General features: G+C 36.0%; 1 protein-coding gene across 6 annotated transcripts in view; it reads right to left on the bottom strand.

Moving 5' to 3' along the window:
- Adipor2 (adiponectin receptor 2) overlaps positions 1 to 18505 on the bottom strand; it is a 96072-nt gene that overhangs the window by 34428 nt on the left and 43139 nt on the right. For all 6 annotated transcript variants that reach the window (XM_078015472.1, XM_040281163.2, XM_013362279.4 and 3 more), the window contains one exon: positions 587 to 844. In XM_078015472.1, the coding sequence (XP_077871598.1) occupies positions 587 to 757 (171 nt within the window). In that variant the 5' untranslated portion in view covers positions 758 to 844. The remainder of the gene's footprint in view (positions 1 to 586; positions 845 to 18505) is intronic.

Here is an 18505-nt window from a genome sequence, read left to right on the forward strand (position 1 = left end):
AACATTTCCAAAACCCATAGCAAAATGTCTGTAATGACTTTCTAATGTTGTTCTTCACAAAAATTTATATCTCTGCTCTCTAAGGGCAGCTGCTGATTAAGACTGGTCTTTCCTCTGAGAAGTGAAAGGAAAAATTAAAATCTACCTTCTGTTTTCAAAATTCTACCAACCCCCAAGGTATAAACTGAAGATAAACAGTTTCTGGAGAAGCTGTTTTAGCATACAATTAAAATTTCTCCAAAAACATCACTGATAACATCATAACTAAACATGGATCAAATAAGAAAGATTATATGGTAATACAAAAGAGCATTTCTTCTCCCTTAAACAAGAGAAAGCAGATTAAACATTATTTTAAGTGTCAGTGGAAAAGTAAAATATAAAATCAAATAATACCAGAGTTAAATTTAAAAGATTTCAAATGATTGTGAATTAAAAAATACAAATCAATACCCCTCCCTCTCCCTCTTTCCAGCAATAGCACTGTGTGTGTGTGTCTATTTTTTTTTAAGTATCCTCCCTCCCCCTCCCCACTACACCCCCATAAAATTTTTGCTTTGTTCGTGTAATTTCAACTTTTACTTACTGTTTTATGATGGGAAGAAAAAACAAACGCCTCTATAATGGGTTCCAAATCTCCTTGGTGGATGTCATTATCGCCTCCCCTTGTATCATCAAGTTGGTGCCCTTTTCTGAGCCTTAAATCTGGCTCTGGAGTCCTGTTGCACCCCAATCGTTTTTCTGCTGGCTCGTTCATGGGATACCCAATCCTTTCTTACAAAGTAGTCTTTCTTTCTATCCCTTCTTCTTGGGAGAATGGCTTTTTCAGGATAGAGAGTTGATCCTAAAACGAGAAAAATTTTGCTTAAGTATTTTTTAAAATAAACATGTGAGTGCTGAGTGGAACATATCAGTTATATTACACATTAAAACAAAAAATTCAGCAATCATTAAGAACAATAAAAGAATGTATAAAAATCTGTATTTGCTGATAGGAAAGATTGCAGAGATCTTTTAAAAAAATAAAAAATAAAAAACAAGACACAATGCAAAATGTTTAATGTGTTCCCACTTACATGTTACCAAAATGTCTAGCTATATAAAGTATACCTATACACAGATGACTAGAAAGCATTCAAAACTATGTTCTTGGCAAAGAAGTACATGTGAAGTCTATAGAGTGAGAAGACTTTTCACCTTGCTGCGCCTGATTTTCTTCCTACCATATGTAATTTATTTTTCCAAATAAAAACATACCTAACTGTTCAAAGAATAGATGTAGGCTTTTACATTACAGCTGAGTTTTACATATCCAATCTCAAAACATCAGAATGATACTAGTATAAGGTGTTTTTATTTCTATTTCACCAAATTTTGCATGAAATAAATAAGACAAAGTTCAGGGACTTTGAATTTATGTAGTATTTATTTATATATTTGCTAGGAACTGAATATCATTCATTCATTCATTCATTTATTCATGTAACGCTGGGGACTAAACCCAAGGCCTGGCACATGCTAAAAAATTCCTCTACCACTGAGCGATATCCCTAGCTCTCTTTATTTTATTTTTGAGATAGGGTCTCATTAACTAGTCAAGGCCCAGGCTGGCTTTGAACTTGCAATCCTCTTACTTCACTCAGCCTCCTGGGATACTGGCTATGTACCAACATACCTGGTTTTTTACTGGTAATGTTTAACATTCAAAATGCTTCATGTTTGACATTTCAACAATTTTTAGTTGTTCTGACCTCTGAATAGACTACCTTGGAAGAAAGAAAGAAAGAACCAGAACATAACTCCTTTTATTCCATCTTAGTTCCCAGAAAGTGCTATGTATATAAATGTTTAATGAATATTTGATCTAGATGACATTTCAATGTTCTTGAGTGGCAAAGACACTTTCAGAAATAATCAATCTCTCTCTAAACTGGACTGCAGTAATTTAGTTTCTTAGAGGTTCAAGTCTTTTTTCAAGTCCTTGGCACTCAGTACACAAGCTTATTTTGGACAATTTGTTGAATATCCAAATTAGGAGACTACCACAGCCAATCCAATTAAAAATACCAAAATAAGATGAGCTCAACATACATGCCAAACTCATAAATCCCATGCGATTCAAAAGTTCTTTCTAAATGGAACTGGGGTTGTGGCTCACTCAGTGGTAGAACACTTGCCTTGCATATGTGAGGCATTGGGTTTTGAATCTCAGCACTGCATATAAATAAATGAATAAAATAAAGGTCTGTCAACAACTAAAAAACTTAAAGAACTGAAATTATATTAAATATTAGCCAACAGTCAGTTTTATAAGTCACTTGAATTTACTGCAGCATTTATTTACGGGCTTTCTAAAGTTTATGGTAAGAACAAACACAAATCTATAAGGATCACCAAAGTTGAGCATGCATCTATTACTTAGGGGCTTAAGCAAGCCTAAGAAGTTTATATTAATGACCATTTTTGAAGAGGAAATTGTTAGGAAGAATCTGACATAGGCAATGCCATTTTGAAACATATCCTACCATCTTAGAACAAGAGTCACCTCAAGGTCACTCTGGCTCAGCCTGACCTAAACCAGAGACAGAAGACAGTACTCCATTATGCAAAGAAATCTCAAATAATACTCTATAATCTATAATCGTAAGAAAGGAAACTGTTATCTAGGACTGAAATCTGGAAAAACACCAGGTTCCTTAGGAAGGTGACAGCACAAGGACCCTCTCCCTAACAACAAGAAGTTTTTCTTGACAATCCCCTAACAACTGCAAAAATCTCTCCATTCATCACTCCCCTGTATCTACCTGTAAATGGAACACAGGTCTCAGTCACCAGTGGGCCCCCACCTCATATTTGTCCCAAATAAACCTGTGTTACTGTTGAGCAGCCTCTCCTCTCTTTAGTTCTTTCATTCACATCTTTCCTCACAGAAACAATGCTAATGGTATATACTTATTTAATTGGTTATAGCTTACAAAGCTATTTCAGGACTACCATTTTAAGAGAAAAGACAGCTAACATTTATTAACTAGGATAAACACTGTACCAGAGAATGTATATGTTGTATTGTGACAAGAATCTAAGATTCTTCATTTGAGCATGCAACAGGCAACTAAAAGAAGGATTTTAGAAAAAAAAACAAAAACAAAAAACTAGCACCTCTGCCTACAATTTGCATCTGGTCTCCTTTTCTCTCAGTCACCTTGGATTCCAAGAACATGGTGTCTCATATATAATATATTGTGTTGAATCCAAAGAATACCCCCAGGAAGCTGCAGCTATCTAAAATAAGCACCCCATCACCACCAATCTTAAGTGATCAACCAAAACAGTTTGCCTAAGACTGCTTGACTATGCATATTTCTGGTCCCCCTTGTCTATATAATCTGGAAGCTCCTGTCAGTAGCCCCAAAGACAGCGCTAAGAATGTAGGTCCCCTTGATTTCCCAGCTAGCTACAAATGAAAGCTTCTTTTCTACTCTGCACCACTACTTACTTTTTCCACTTGGTTTTGGGGGCAAGTAGCTGTACCTGATTTGTTGGAAACCCCCAAAATTAGGTCTCTGGCCTAGGTTTCCAGTGATACTATCTCATCTAATTCCTAAATATAGTCCTCTGAAATATTATTATTGCCTAATTAATAAATGTGGAAACTGAGAATGGAAAGTTAAGTAACTTATTCAAGGCGTTAGGATACAAAAAAGAGCCACCAGGATTTATTCTAAGCCATTTTTGAAACTTCACGAAGCTCATGTACTTTCTGCTGGTCAACAAAATTAAGATTTAGGCAGAGGACTCAAGATAAGAACCTGAACCCTAAGGTTAGATGGTTTATAACACAAGTAAACTACAGAATCAGAATCTTCATTCTTAAATTGTAGCAAGTAGAATTAAGTTTCTTAAAAGAATCCTTGAAATAAAACCACAAATTTCCCATAGCAGGAGCTATATAGAAAAGTGCTGCTCATTTGTAAAAATGTAAACAGAATAACACATTTAATTATAATCATTTTGTAGCCCTTGATCTAAAAAAAAGAAAGCAAATGAAATGTTTTCCCAAAGAATCTAAGAATTCTAAATAAATAAATAAGAAAATCAATTTCCAAGGATGGATTTAAACTACAAACCTTTTTCTCAACAAAAGAAAGAATCAGTGAGGTAAATAGAGCCTACAGAATGGGAGCAAATTTTTACCACATGCACATCAGATACAGAATTAATCTCTAGGATATATAAAGCACTCAAAAATCTTCACACATACACACACACACACACAAAAAAAAACAATCAATAAATGGGCCAAGAAACTGAACAGACACTTTAAGAGGATATAGAGTCAATCAACAAATATCTAAAAAAAAAAAAGTTCAACATCTCAAGCAAATAGAGAAATGCAAATCAAAACTACTAAGATTTCATCTCACTCCAGTAAGAATGGCAGCCATTAAGAATACAAACAACAATAATTTGGGGGAGGATATGGGGGGAAAAGCACACTCTTATATTGCTGGTAGGACTGCAAATTGGTGTAGCCAATCTGGAAAGCAGTATGGAGATTCCTTGGAAAACTAGAAATGGAACCACCATTTGACCCAGCTATCCCACTCTTTGGTTTATACAAAAAAAAAAAAAAATAGCACACTATAGGGACATAGCCACATCAATGTTTATAGTAGCACAATTCACAATAGCTATCGTGGAACCAACCCAAAGGCTATTAAGTAGATGAATGGATAGGGAAAATGTGGCGTATATACACACAATGGAATATTACTCAGCATTAAAAGAAAACAAAATTATGGCATTTGCAGGTACCTGCATGGAGTTGAAGAATTACACTAAGAGAAGTTAGCCAATCCCAAAAAAAAACAAATGTCAAACGTTTTCTCTGACATGAGGATGCTGACTCATAATGAGGATGGGGCGAGGATATGGGAGAAATGGACTTTAGATAGGTTAAAGGAGAGGAAGGGGAAGAGGGGGGACACAGGGGTAGGAAAGATGGTGGAATGAGATGAACATCATTACCCTAAGTAATGTATGAAAACAAATGGTGTGAATCTACTTTGTGTACAACCAGAGACATGAAAAACTGTGCTCTATATGTGTAATATGAACTGAATTGCATTATGCTGTCATACATAACAAATTAGATATATAACATATTTTATATATATATATATATATATATATAAAATTAAAGTAAGAGACAAAAAAAAAGAAAGAAAATCAATTTCCAGGAAAGCCCTGAAATCAATATGCATTCCTACCAACAATGTTTTCTAAATTTACAAATACAATAAGAATAAATAAAATAAAGCATTATAGGCAGAAATGGTGGCACACACCTGTAACCCCAGTAGCCCAGGTGGCTGAGTTAAGAGGATGGCGGGTTCAAAGCCAGCCTCAGCAAAAGCGAGGTGCTAAACAACTCAGTGAGTCCTATCTCTAAATAAAATACAAAATAGGGCTAGGGATGTGGCTCAGCGGTTGAGTACCTCTGAGTTCAATCCTCTATATCCTCCCCCCGAAAAGCACTAAGATCTCAGGGTGACTAAGAGCATATCCAAAACTATACCCCTCTGAGGAACAGTTATCAGAGACTGAACACTAAGAAGGGAAACATACTTCACTAAAATAAACCACTCAGCAACTAATCAAATAACCAAGTAACAATGACAAGACCTGAAGGAAGGGGGAATTAGTACCAAGAACTGCTAAAATATGATATCTAACATGCCCAGTTAACAAAAACAACAAAACAAACAAAAAAACTAAAAGGCATATAAAGAAATAGAAAAGTATAGTCCATACACTAGGTGTATGGACACACTTTCCAGAGAACGCACCCATAAAGTGCTATCTGCAGAGAGTAGCCCTCATCAGATGCCAAAGCTGTCAGTGCCTTGACTAGAACCATGAGAAAATAAATTCTATTCTTTGCAAAATTACTTACTTGGAGGTATTTTGTTATAACAGCTCAAAACAAATAAAAGCCATAACTGCATAAAAGAAACATTACTCCCATATAGCTCACCTCACTTTACTTTTGAATACAAGTCATAAATTATTTTTATATGCTGTATATGCATTACATAAATGTACTTTTTTTTACTCATTTGCCCTGTAAAACCCATAGAAATGTTGACTTATAACATTTCTTTAATGTATAGATTTCTATAATGCTTGATTTAACATACTCATCTATTTACCTATCACAGAGTTCCTTAATATCTTTTTATGTGATGGTACAAAGTTAACATCCTAGTAACTATCATTTCAACTTGTACTCCCTTTACATTTCTTATAGAGCAGTTCTACTAATAACCAACTCCCTCAGCATTTGTTTACCTTTACTTCTCTCCAATTTTTGATGGACATGCCTTTACTTCTCTCCAATTTTTGATGGACAATTTTGCTGGATACAGAATTCATGGCTAGCTCCCCTGGCCCCTTCCCAGAAGCTTAAATATACTATCCTATTACATTCTGGCCTCCCAGGTTTTTGCTGAGTAATCTGCTGATAATTTTACTGGTGACACTGTGTGTGTATCAAGTCATCCTCCTCTTGCTGCTTAAGACTCCTTTTCATTTCAAGTTTGGTTATTATGTGTCTTAGTATGAACTCCTTGAATTCATGTAACTTAGAACTCATTGAGCTTCCTGGATTTCTAGATTCAGGTTTTTTGTCAAATTTAGGAAGGATGTTTTTGCATCTGTAATTCCAGCAGCTCAGGAGACTGAGGCATGCAGATCAAAGCCAGTCTCAGCAAAAGCAAGGTGATAAGCAACTCAGTGAGACTCTTTCAATAAAATACAAAACAGGGCTGGGGAATATGGCTCAGTGATCAAGTGCTCCTGAAAACAATCCCCAATACCCTCCTCCTAAAAAAAAAAAAAAAAAAAATTAGGATATTTTTGGCTATTAGTTATTAAAATAATATCTGCTCTTTTCTTTATCTCCTTCTTCTGGAACTAACATAACTTATATATTGGGTTGCTTGATGGTGTTTCATAAGTTCTTTAGGCTCTATTGACTATTCTCCATTTTTGTCTTCTTTGTTCCCAGACTCATTATCTTAAAGTTCACTGATTCTTCTACCTGTTCAAACCTGCTTTTAAACTCTTCTAATGAATTTTCAATTTTTATATTGTTCAACCTCAGAATCTGTTTCCTTTTAAAAAATAAATATATATTTATTTTTTAGGTGTAGATGGACACAAAACAATGCCTTTATTCTTATGTGGTGCTGAGGATCGAACCAGATCCCGCCTGTGCTAGGCTAGGCAAGCGCCGGTGATAGGCAAGAGTTCTACCATGATAGGCAAGAGTTCTACCGCTGAGCCACAATTCCAACCCCTCCTTTTCTAATCTTTCTTTGCCAAAAATATCTTGTAGCTGGGTCCAAAGTCAAGGTCAGGCTCAGCAATGTAGTACCATGTCTTAAAAGAGTTGGGAATGTAACCCAGTAAAAGAGCATCCCCGAGTTCAATTTCAGTAGTGCTTCCCCCGCAAAATTAAAAATCAGGTTGTTTATGAATCTCTTCCATAATTCCCTTTAATTCTTTCTCTGTGTATTCCTTCATTCAGCTCTTTAACCAAATTTAAGACAGTAATTTTAAAATCTTTTTGTCAAGTCCAGATCAGTATTTCTTCTGGGGCAGTTTCTGGAAATTTATTGTTTCTTTGAATCAGGGTTTCCTGTTTCATTATACGCCTTGTGAGATTTTCTGTTGAAAATTTGGCATTTAAAAAAACAAATAGGGCTAAAGGTGTAGCTCAGTGGTAGAGTGTTTGCCTAGCATGTGTGAAAGGGCCTACTGTCAATCCCCAGAACCAAAATTCAAAAAACCAGCCACCCTCTTCAGCTTTGAAGTCTAGCTCTGTGACAGGGCAGTCTCTACTTATCAAAAGGACATGCTTTGAGCCCTCAGATGAAGGTGAAGGCTTGAAGACCTTCTGAGGTCTTTTTTTGAGAATATGTCTTGCTTGGGTCTGTAGGTAGGTTTATGAATCCCCCATACTGACACTGCATTTGAATGTCTTATTTTCTGAAAAAGCCTCACCTTAATTCCTCTTATGATTTACATGATCCACTATATGCAACCACCTCAAATCTCTTGCACCTCCACGCAGGCATTTGTAGGTTTCTGCCTTTTGTCCCATTCTGAAGTCAAATTGTGTTGCCTTTCCCTACACAAAGCAGGGATCACTTCTGCAGGCAATACCCTGGCAAAAGAATTTTTCAATAAGATCTACTCTGATCCTCTGGTTTGAAGGAAGGAAATGGGATCTCAGACTCCTTTACACCCAGACGACTACTACACTGGAAAAAGTGGAACAAGAACAAACAAAAACATGTCCAAATTTCCTACCATTTAAAATGTGACCTTTTCTTGGTTGAGTATTCATACTTGGTTGTTATATACCTTTCACTGTTTTCCAGAGGTTATGGAAATCATTTCAGCCAGTCTCCAGGATATTTCTTCTGTAGTGGTTTTTGTTTTAGGGGTGGTGTGATTATGTCTCCTTGAATCAACGAAAGCCTGGAGCTTCCTAATTTATGGATTTTTAAGTCTAAATGGAAAAAGTAACAAATATAAAGCCAAAATTTTTCTGAAAAAAAGGGACACTAATTGAGGGGTAAGGATTAAGAAACTTTCCTGCTAGACATAAAGACATTTTAAAGTAAAGACATTTTAAAGCAATAACAATTAAAAGCATGTACTAGGCTGGGTCTACAGCTCAGTGGTAGAGCGCTTGCCTGGCACACATGAGGCACTGGGTTCGATCCTTAGCACCAAAGATATGCTGTCCATCTACAACTACAATAAATAAATAAATAAATGTTTTTTAAAAAACAGCAACAAAAAAGTGTGTACTAGCAAACAAATCAATGAATCAACTAGTGGTCTGAAAATAGACCAAAAAAAAAATATATATATATATATATTTAATGTTAAAAAAAAAAAAGATGGCTTCATTGTGGCATAGAACTAACTGGATAATCATCCAGGAAAGAATAAAATTGGATTCCTAATTCAAACTCTATGCCAAAATAAAGTACAAATTACTCAAAGATATAAACCTTAAAAATAAAGAAATATATTCAGGCATGGTGGTGCGTGCCTATAATCCCCGTGGCTCAGGAAACTGAGGCAGGAGGATCAAAAGTTCAAAGCCAGCCTCAGCAATTTAGTGAGGCCCTAAGCCACTCAGTGAGACCCTGTCTCTAAATAAAAAATAAAAACAGCTGAGGATATGGCTCAGTGGTTAACTGCCTCTGGTTCAATCTCAAGTACCAAAAAATAAAAATAAATAAATCTACCTATGATGGTACATATTTGTGATCTCAAGGAGGCTAAGAAAAAAAAGAATTCAAGTTTGAGGCTGGCCTGTAAAACATAATAAGGTCCAGGCTAAATAAACATATGAATGAATGAATGAATGAATGAATGAATGAATGAATGAGACATCTAAGAACTAAAACAAACCATATTCTATTCTATTCAGATTTTTTTCCAAGATTCAAAGTACTTTTTAAGAGGCAAAACCCAGAACATGTAAGACTCATAAAGGGCTCAATAGCTCACTGGCAGAGCGCTCTCCTAGCCCATACAGGGGCCCCAGGTTTGATCCTCAGCACCACATAAAAATAAATAAAGGTACTGGGTCCAACTACAACTAAAAAATAAATATTAAAAAGATGACTCATAAATTCAACTATTTTGAAATAAATTATTTTCTCATGGTATATTTAACAATTAGAAATAATCTATAATTTACTAAAGGGTTTAATCTTTTATGTGTAAGAACCATTTTTAAAACGCCCTTTTACATAAATATTTCCAATATTTTTATGCAAAAAAAGGCAAGTTAGTATGTTTGTATAACTTAGGAAGTTGAGAAAGGAAAGTGGATAAGTGAAAATATAGGAAAAAGAATATTTTGTTGTATATCACTTAGTAGCTTTTGAATTTCATACTGCATATATTTATTCTAATAATTATATTTTAATTAAATGAATAATGAAAATAGCTTTGAGCACCAAAAATAGTGTTCATAATTCTACAAACATTAATTATAAGTATCTTTTAAGAATTTTTAAGCACTTTATTTCATATAAAATTTAACAGTAGGGGCTCGGTTTCAGGCTCAGAGTGTGCACAGCACTCACCTACCACGCATGAGGCACTCACTGGGTTCGATCCTCAGCACCACATAAAAATTTTTAAAAATAAATAAATAAAGGTATTGTGTCCACCTACAACTAAAAAATAAATATATTTTTAAAAATTAACAGTAAAGTAAGTGCTGTTTTCTGCAGTTAGATATAGACTATTTTCATAACCTCTATCATCATTAGCAGCTAAAAACAACTAGTGATAGAATTCCTTGGGTGGAGCACACACCTATAATGATAGTCTGGAAAAAAAGGAAAAATAAAGGCTGACAAGGAAATGACAACCCTTACAGTCTTATTCTTGTATGTAGCATATAAAAGCCTATTCATCACATACAGTTCCTTTTTAAGTTTGAGAAAAAGTCATTAAAACTAGTTCCTAGAAATCTGAGTTACATGTTTTACAGAGTTTGAATGTCTGCCAAAACCACTCCATACAATTTAGTACTATCATAATAAAATTTCTACATAAGGGCTGGGGTTGTGACTCATCGGCATAGCGCTCGCCTCACACGTGCAAAAACCCTGGGTTCAATCCTCAGCACCACATACAAAAATAAACAAGTGAAATAAAGGTGTTGTATCCAACTACAACTAAAAAATATTTTTTAAAAATCCCTACATACGGAAATTTTTAAATATACTTCTCAAAGAGGTATATTTTGCAAACACTATAAGGATTGCTATCTTCTCACTTAATAAAAGTAACATGACTAAACTCATCAATCTCTGTTTCTTCAGAAGAAAAAAAAACAGGGCTGGGGATGTGGCTCAAGCAGTAGTGTGCTTGCCTGGCATGCGTGTGGCCCGGGTTCGATCCTCAGCACCACATACTAACAAAAGATGTTGTGTCTGCCGAGAACTAAAAAAAATAAATAAATATTAAAATTAAAAAAAAAAAAACAAAATAGGGGACGACACTTAGTAATTCTGAAATGAAGGTTATTATCACAATTGTCTTACTTCTGTATGTTCCGTTCAGAAATCTGGAACAATACATACTTTTTCCCTTCTAAAATCACCCATCTCAAAGAGACCTGTCTTATGGATGAGGACCCTAAGATTCAGAACTAGGGGTGTCAAAACAAGACCCAAGTCTCACAACTCTCTGGGTTCACAATAACAGTTTAACAACCTTAAAATTCTTCTTGACAGAGAAAGTTCAAATTTTGAGAAAGAAGTTCAAATAGGAAGCCTTGACCTATTTCATTCATTTTTATCTACCATTAATTCATATATCCTGTCCACTTTCACCAAAAGGCTGGTTCTCTTTAAAAACATTTACCTTGGAGTAAAGAACTCTAGAAAGAAAATCACTTAATTGCATGCATAGCCATGCCATCAAACCTGACATTCACTATAATATTCTCCAGGTCTTTTTTTGTTCCAAACAGGTTATTATTCCCAAAGGCATACTTTCTAACAAACTATGAATTCCCTACAGGCTTTCTAGAAGTTATAAGCCTGTCATTAGGACATTGAATTAAACTATAGCCTGTGTACTTGCCTTATGTTTGCCTATTTCATAACTGAAAGCTTTACCTTTTCAATTATATTCTGCATCTTGCTGCTATAGGAATAACCTAATCTTTTAACACTATAGGGTTTACCTGCCACAGAGGACAGTATTCTATAATATTATTGTCAAAGATATTTTTCTCTTTTCCCAAATTCCCACATACACTCCATTAGTAAATACTATGGATTTGACCTCCAAAATCACTCTCAAATTCTTTCCATTTCTTTTCTTCCTCCCTGGAACTACCACAGGCCAAAATACTTCCATCCTAGAATATGTGGGTTCCCTAAGTGATCTCCCTATCTTCCATTTTTGTACCTGCAGTCTCCTTTATTTATTCAACAGCCAAATAGTCTTTCAAACAGAAAAATCATGTCACTCCCCTATTAAAATCCCTTCAGATTTTCTTTGTGCAGAGGATAACCAAAATCCTTACCATAACGTCCAAAAAATCATTCCTGACTTCAACCCTGCTGACCTTTCAAATCACAACTTACAAAATTTAAATCTTTTCACTATCCATTTGATCCTTTTCCACGCCAATGTTGAACAGCATCAGAACCCAGAAACAGGTCTGGGTACTTAACTAGTTAGCTATTCCTCATTATTTACTTCTCAGGTGAAAGTCACATTTCTGAGGCAACCCTAACATTACCCTGCTATACTAGTTACTCATAATATTGTTTAATTTCCTTTGTAGCCCGTACCACTCTCTGAAATTGTTTTCCTTTTTATTTTCTGTCTTCCCCCACTAAACCATAAACTCCTTAAATGTCAGACCTGTCTTGTTCACCATCTATATCTTGAACACTGTCATCCTCAAGATATGTTTATTGAAAAAATGAAAATTTCCAAAAGAAATTTATTGGTGGTGTGGAATGAACTTGATCCCTTCAAAATTCACATGTTAAAGCCCTAGCCCCTAGTACCTCAGACTGCAATTGTATTTGGAGACAGGAACTTTAAAGAGATAATTAAATGAAGTTATAAAGATGGGGCCCTAACCAATATGAATAATGGCCCTGTAAGAGAAAAACAAACACCAGGAATTCATACCGGGACTAAAAAACCCTGCAATTCAAGTAGAGGCTTTAGGAGAAAGCAAACCTATTAATAGCTTATTCTTAGAAGTCTAGCCTCCAAAACTGTGAGAAAATAAGTTTGTTGTTAAAACCACAGTCTATGGTACTTCATGGGCAGTCCTAACAAATAACATATTTAGCTTTTGACAGAACTACACGACGTTTTAACATTTATTTATTTATTTTACTTGTCAATGGGCCTTTATTTTTTTATTTATTATGCAGTGCTGAGAATCAAACCCAGCACCTCAAATATTTGAGGCAAGCACTCTACCACTGAGCCACAACCCCAGCCCTGTTTTAACATTTTTCTACAGAAATGTTAAAAAAAAACACACACACAGTAGCTTCTCAACATTTTCTACCAGTAAAAGACATCATCATAACCCTTTATGTAGGGTTACCCTTACATTTTAATCATCTAATAAGCAATTTGAAGAAGCTACTTCAAGAGCATGTGTGAGCAAGATAATAACAGTGCTCATAACACTCTAAAGCAAGGTCAACAAACTTCTTGTTAAAAAGGCCAAATAGAGTGCTTGCCTAGCATGTGTAAGACACCAGGTTCTATCCTCAGCACCACACAAAAATAAATAAACAAAATAAAGGTATAAAAAATACAATAACATTATATTTTAAAAAAGGAAAAAAGGCCAAATAGTAAATATTTTAGGTTGTGTAAGCCACAAAAGGTCTCTTCTGCAAACTACACAATTCTGCCACTGGAACATGCAAGTAGCCAGAGACAACATGTAAATAATAACTGTGCTTATATTCCAATAAAACTTTATTTATGAGCACTAAAATTCACAATTCATTTAATTTTCATTCCAATATCACAAAGCATTATTTTTAAAACTACTTTTTAAATGTAAAAAAGCAATCAGCTCATTCAAAAATCAGGCAGGATACTAGGGTTGGCTACAGTTTGCCAACCCAGAGTTATAGCAACAACTTTATCACTGCCATATCAGAGAAAGAAATTTTGAGGTTTCCCTACATAGCAATAATTAACATAGCATCCCAATAACTAGAATGCAAGTATATACCTCTGCCTACAAATCTATGTAAATAGTGAAACAAAAAGCTATTCACTTGGATTTATTCTTTACTAAAAATCAAACCCAGTGTCTCACACATGCCAGGCAAGTGCGCTACCACTGAGCCACAGACACCCCTCATCTTTCCTATTCCTCACTTTTGGAATAGAAACATTTATTCTGCACCACTCTCTGTTGGTGGTATGTATCTTGCTTTTTTATTTTTATAGGGACTCAAAACTAAGAGTTTGCCTTTGATCTCTTAAGAGACACAGACTTTTGAGAAACACTGGAATTCAAGACTATGGGGATTTGCAGAGATGAAATGAATGCATTTTGCACTGTAAAACAGCCATGATCCTTTGGGAGGCAGGAGCTAATTTTACTGTTTGGATATGGAATGTCTCCCAAAGTCTCATATGTTGAAGACCTGGTTCCCAGTGCACAATGTTCAGAGGCTGGACTATCGGGCAAAACGGACTCCTGACCTCATCAGTACATTAATCTATTGGTCGCTCATTAGATTAATAGAAGGTAGTAGAAACTGTAGGTGTTGGGGCATGGTTGGATGTCAGATGATGTGTACTAAAAGCTCATTTCTTGTTTCTCCCCACTCCCACCCCACTCACCCTTCTCTCTTGTCCCTTTCCTGGCTGTCATGAGCTCAGTGATATCTAAACACTGTGCTTACTTACATTCCAGTAAAACCCTTTTCCCCCCAGTACTGGGAACTGAATTCAGGAGTGCTCTACCACTCAGCCACACCTCCAGCCCTTCTTATTTTTTATTCTAAGACAGTGTTGTGCAGAGTTGCTGAGGCTAGCCTTGAACTTGCAATCCTGCCTCAGCTTCCTTAGCTCCTGGGATTATAAGTGTGTGCCACCATGCATTTTGCACTGTAAAATAGCCATGATCCTTTGGGAGGCAGGATTACAAGTGTGTGCCACCATGCCCAGCTTATCTTAATTCCTTAAAAAATCTATCTCTGTGTATATGTATGTGTGTGTGTGTGTGTGTGTGTGTGTGTGTGTGTGTGTATGTGTGTGAATATTTCTCTTTTTTGCCCATTCTCAAACTAAGGTAAAAGAGTAATACGAAAGACATTTTGAAGAATCATCCTCCAGTGAGTAGTCATTGGCATATGGCTATGAGACTTAAAGTAGATCCTTTTTAAAACTTTAAGGGTATTTTACACAACAAAATTTTCTACCTGGAAGTAAAAAATAGCTGCTCAGTTTATTTCTCCCCCTAAGCAAAATCACACCTGGAACATAATATCTAAATGTTCCCACCTTTTATAAGAACTGTAAAGTAAGTAAATTGTAACATGTCAAATAATGGTCCACCAAAAAAGGTTTGCATACTAATCCCTAGAATTTGTGAATGTCTTACAAATATGTTAGGTTACAAAACAAAGAACCAGGAATGGAGGCGTAATTAATGTTTCCAATCAGGTGAACAGGGAAAATATACTGGATTATCCCGTATTGAGAGCCACAGCCGAAGGGGCCCCAGCAAACTTCCAGCTGCCGGCTGATGATTGGCTCACAGCGGCCCCAGCAACATCTAGCTGATTGGCTCCTCTGCAGTGATGCTCATTGGGCTGTTTCCCTGCCCTTTCAGACCATGGAGCTGCTCACTGGGGGACTTCTTTGGCTCCGCCCACACGACCCAGCCAATCGGCCTCAAAAGCAGGAGGATTGTGGGAGTGGGAGAGGCTTGTGTTGGTGTGAGAGGCTTGTGGGAAACCAGTGGTGGCAGTTGGGCTCTGAGGGTTTTTCCTGAGGAGCTGTTTTGTTTGGCCTGTGTGGTTCTAAAAATAAAGTTCGTTTCTTTTGACAAGTGGCTCCTGAATTGTGCCCAGCCAGACTGCGGCAATCCAGTGAGCCTACTATAATCATCAGGGTCTTTAAAAGTGGAGGAGATAAACTGAAGAGTTTAGAGTCAGAAAGACATGATTCCAAAAAGAAAAGAGAACTGCAATACCGCTAAAGGAACGAGTCTCTAAAATCTGGAAAAAGCACAGCGAGAGATTTCCCTGCAAAGCCTCTAGAACAGAACTCAGCCCTAATGACACTTTGGCTTCAGCCCAATGAAATTCTGTCAGATCTTTTAGCTATAGAACTGCAAGATAAAGCATTATCTTAAGTCTCTAAAATTTGTGGTGATATGTTACTATAGCAAACAGGAAATGAGTATATAAACAAACCTTGAAGTTGAACTAAAAATGTTTTTCTAATTCACTTGGTAAGTATGCAGCATAATTTTTTTAAAAGTCTGCTTCATCTCACTTCCTAACAAAAATCTAGAACCTAAAGACATGAAAAAATTATCCTTAGCTGTGAAATTTTGCTGCCAACTGAAAAGGAATTTGAAAAATACAAGATTCCTCAAGTAAACCAATACAGAAATACTTCGCAAAATCTGTTCCAAGCTTATAGTCTGGAAAGGGTATCTCCAATCTATCAAATTACATATAAATAATACCCACAAACAAAAATTGAAATGACATCATATTGTTAATAATATGCCTCCCAATACACTGGCTTTTTAAGGTTCCCATATTTGGAAAAAATGACAAATATGTATGTCCTTCTTAATTACCTTTTGACTTCTGTAGATGAGTTTAATAGAAGCTGGACTATGAAAGGGATGGATTATGCCTGTTACCAACTTTGTATCTCCATTTCGAATTCACCTTTTTTGTCTGTACTACGAAAATCATCTGGTACCTTCAAATATTTTTCCTTTGCCAGTTGGCATGATGTTAAATTTTATCAGTAGAGGGAACTGCCAACAAAGATACACAGAATAGGGCTTTGTTTTCTAGTGAAGAGTAAATTTCCAGCAAATTCCAGAGGGTATTCTCTCCATCAAGTCCTGGCAGCTCAGGACCACAACAACGTCTCTACTGTTTTCTGAACCGTAGTCATGCCCTCTCCAAGATCTAGATTTCAGGCAAGGGTAAGAGTGGAAGGCTCTCTTCCTTAGGTACTCATCCCAAACTTAAGGATAGTGGTTATCCCTGTAACTGCTACTATTCCTATACTCATTAACATTCTTTTTGTTTCTTTCTAGGCAACTCCTCCTTACCCAAATTCTCTGTTAAAAGTCATTATTTCTTTATATTACCTTCCCTCTTCAAATCATTGTATAACCTGACTGAGTCCAACCTAAAACACTATCGAAACACCAACTTAATGAGGCAACATGTTAATAACAACTGTGTTTTTCTTATTCCCACTGCCTATGTATGGTCTTCTCTAGTTGGAAAAAATAAACAAACAAACAAACAAACAAACAAACAAGCAAACACACACACACACACACAAATCTGGGACTGGAAAAACAGAACTCTAAAATCGCTAACAGTCACAATAAAGACAGATATAAAGTAATGGACGAGTCCACGTATCTATGCTAGGTTTAAAGGGCAAAATTTAAGAAAGCTGATTAGTCACTGGCTAAGACACTAATTTTCAAAGTGGGGTTTAAAGACCTCCAAGATCTTTAAAGACCCTTTCAGGAAGTCTTAACAGGTCAAAATTAGTAATACTGACATTAACTTTATTGCCTCTATTCTTTCACAAGTGAACAATGGAGTTACCCAGAGATTATGTGATATGTAATAACTCAAGTTTTAATGCAGAAATAGATATGAGAATGCAGTTATCTTCAATTAACCCAAATGTTAGAAAAATCTGCAAAACTTTCTAATTTTTTTATTTTGAAAAATAGTTACTTTTTCTAAAAATGTTATTTGTATTAATATGTAACAAATTTATTATCTTTAATTTTTTTTAATTTTGAATATGGTAATAATGTGTGTATGTGTGTCTTGCACAAATGTCTCCCACAAAGGAAAGGAGTAGTTTGGAGTCCCTAATTTAGGGGGGATACTAGGGACCACATAGGTCAGAAGGTTGAGAGTGGTCTTAAGGAGGAGCTTAGAAAGATTTGGAGACAGAGGGTAGAGAAGTCCTAGAATGTTTTAAGCAGAATTTAATGGACAATAATGTTGGGAGCTTAGTAGACCAGGATCCTGACAGGAATGAAAACTGTGCTCGAGGTTTCAGGTGGGAATGAAGAATCCATTGGGAATTGGATTAAAGAGAAGCCATTCATGTTATATTCTGGCAAAAAACTCAGTTACACTGGGCCATGCCTTAAGATTCTGTATGAGGTTGAGTAAAAAAATAATATACTACTTTATCTGGTGGAGGAAATTTCAAGACAGAAGAGCATTCATGTGGCATGAGTATTGCTGGCTGCTTTAAACCAGGTTTACTGTGAGAAATGAGAGAAAAGAGCAGAGCAGAAAGATGGGAAAAACCTGCAGTTTGGCCGGGAAAGAAGCATGTGTAAAAACTGGGACTAAGGAAGATATGCTTACTGAAGAGTGACACTTTTAAAAGTTAAGTACTTTGCATAGGGACAATAGGAAAGACGTTTTGAAGGCATGTCAGAAATTAGCCAAACCCCCATCCATAGCAAGCTTAAGGACAAACTCCTTTGAAAAGGCTTTGTTTTGAGAAGAGAGAACCAGGGTGCCCTGCTCCTACTGAGCTGACTAGGAAATTACTTCCCTAGGAATCATTTTATCATATTCTGCCACTCAGGCACTCAGAAGTCATTCAACCCATGATGCAAGCATCCCCAGATATTGCTCCCACAAGCAGC

Source organism: Ictidomys tridecemlineatus, chromosome 6, assembly GCF_052094955.1.
Source record: "Ictidomys tridecemlineatus isolate mIctTri1 chromosome 6, mIctTri1.hap1, whole genome shotgun sequence".
In the NCBI taxonomy this organism is placed as follows: domain Eukaryota; kingdom Metazoa; phylum Chordata; class Mammalia; order Rodentia; family Sciuridae; genus Ictidomys; species Ictidomys tridecemlineatus.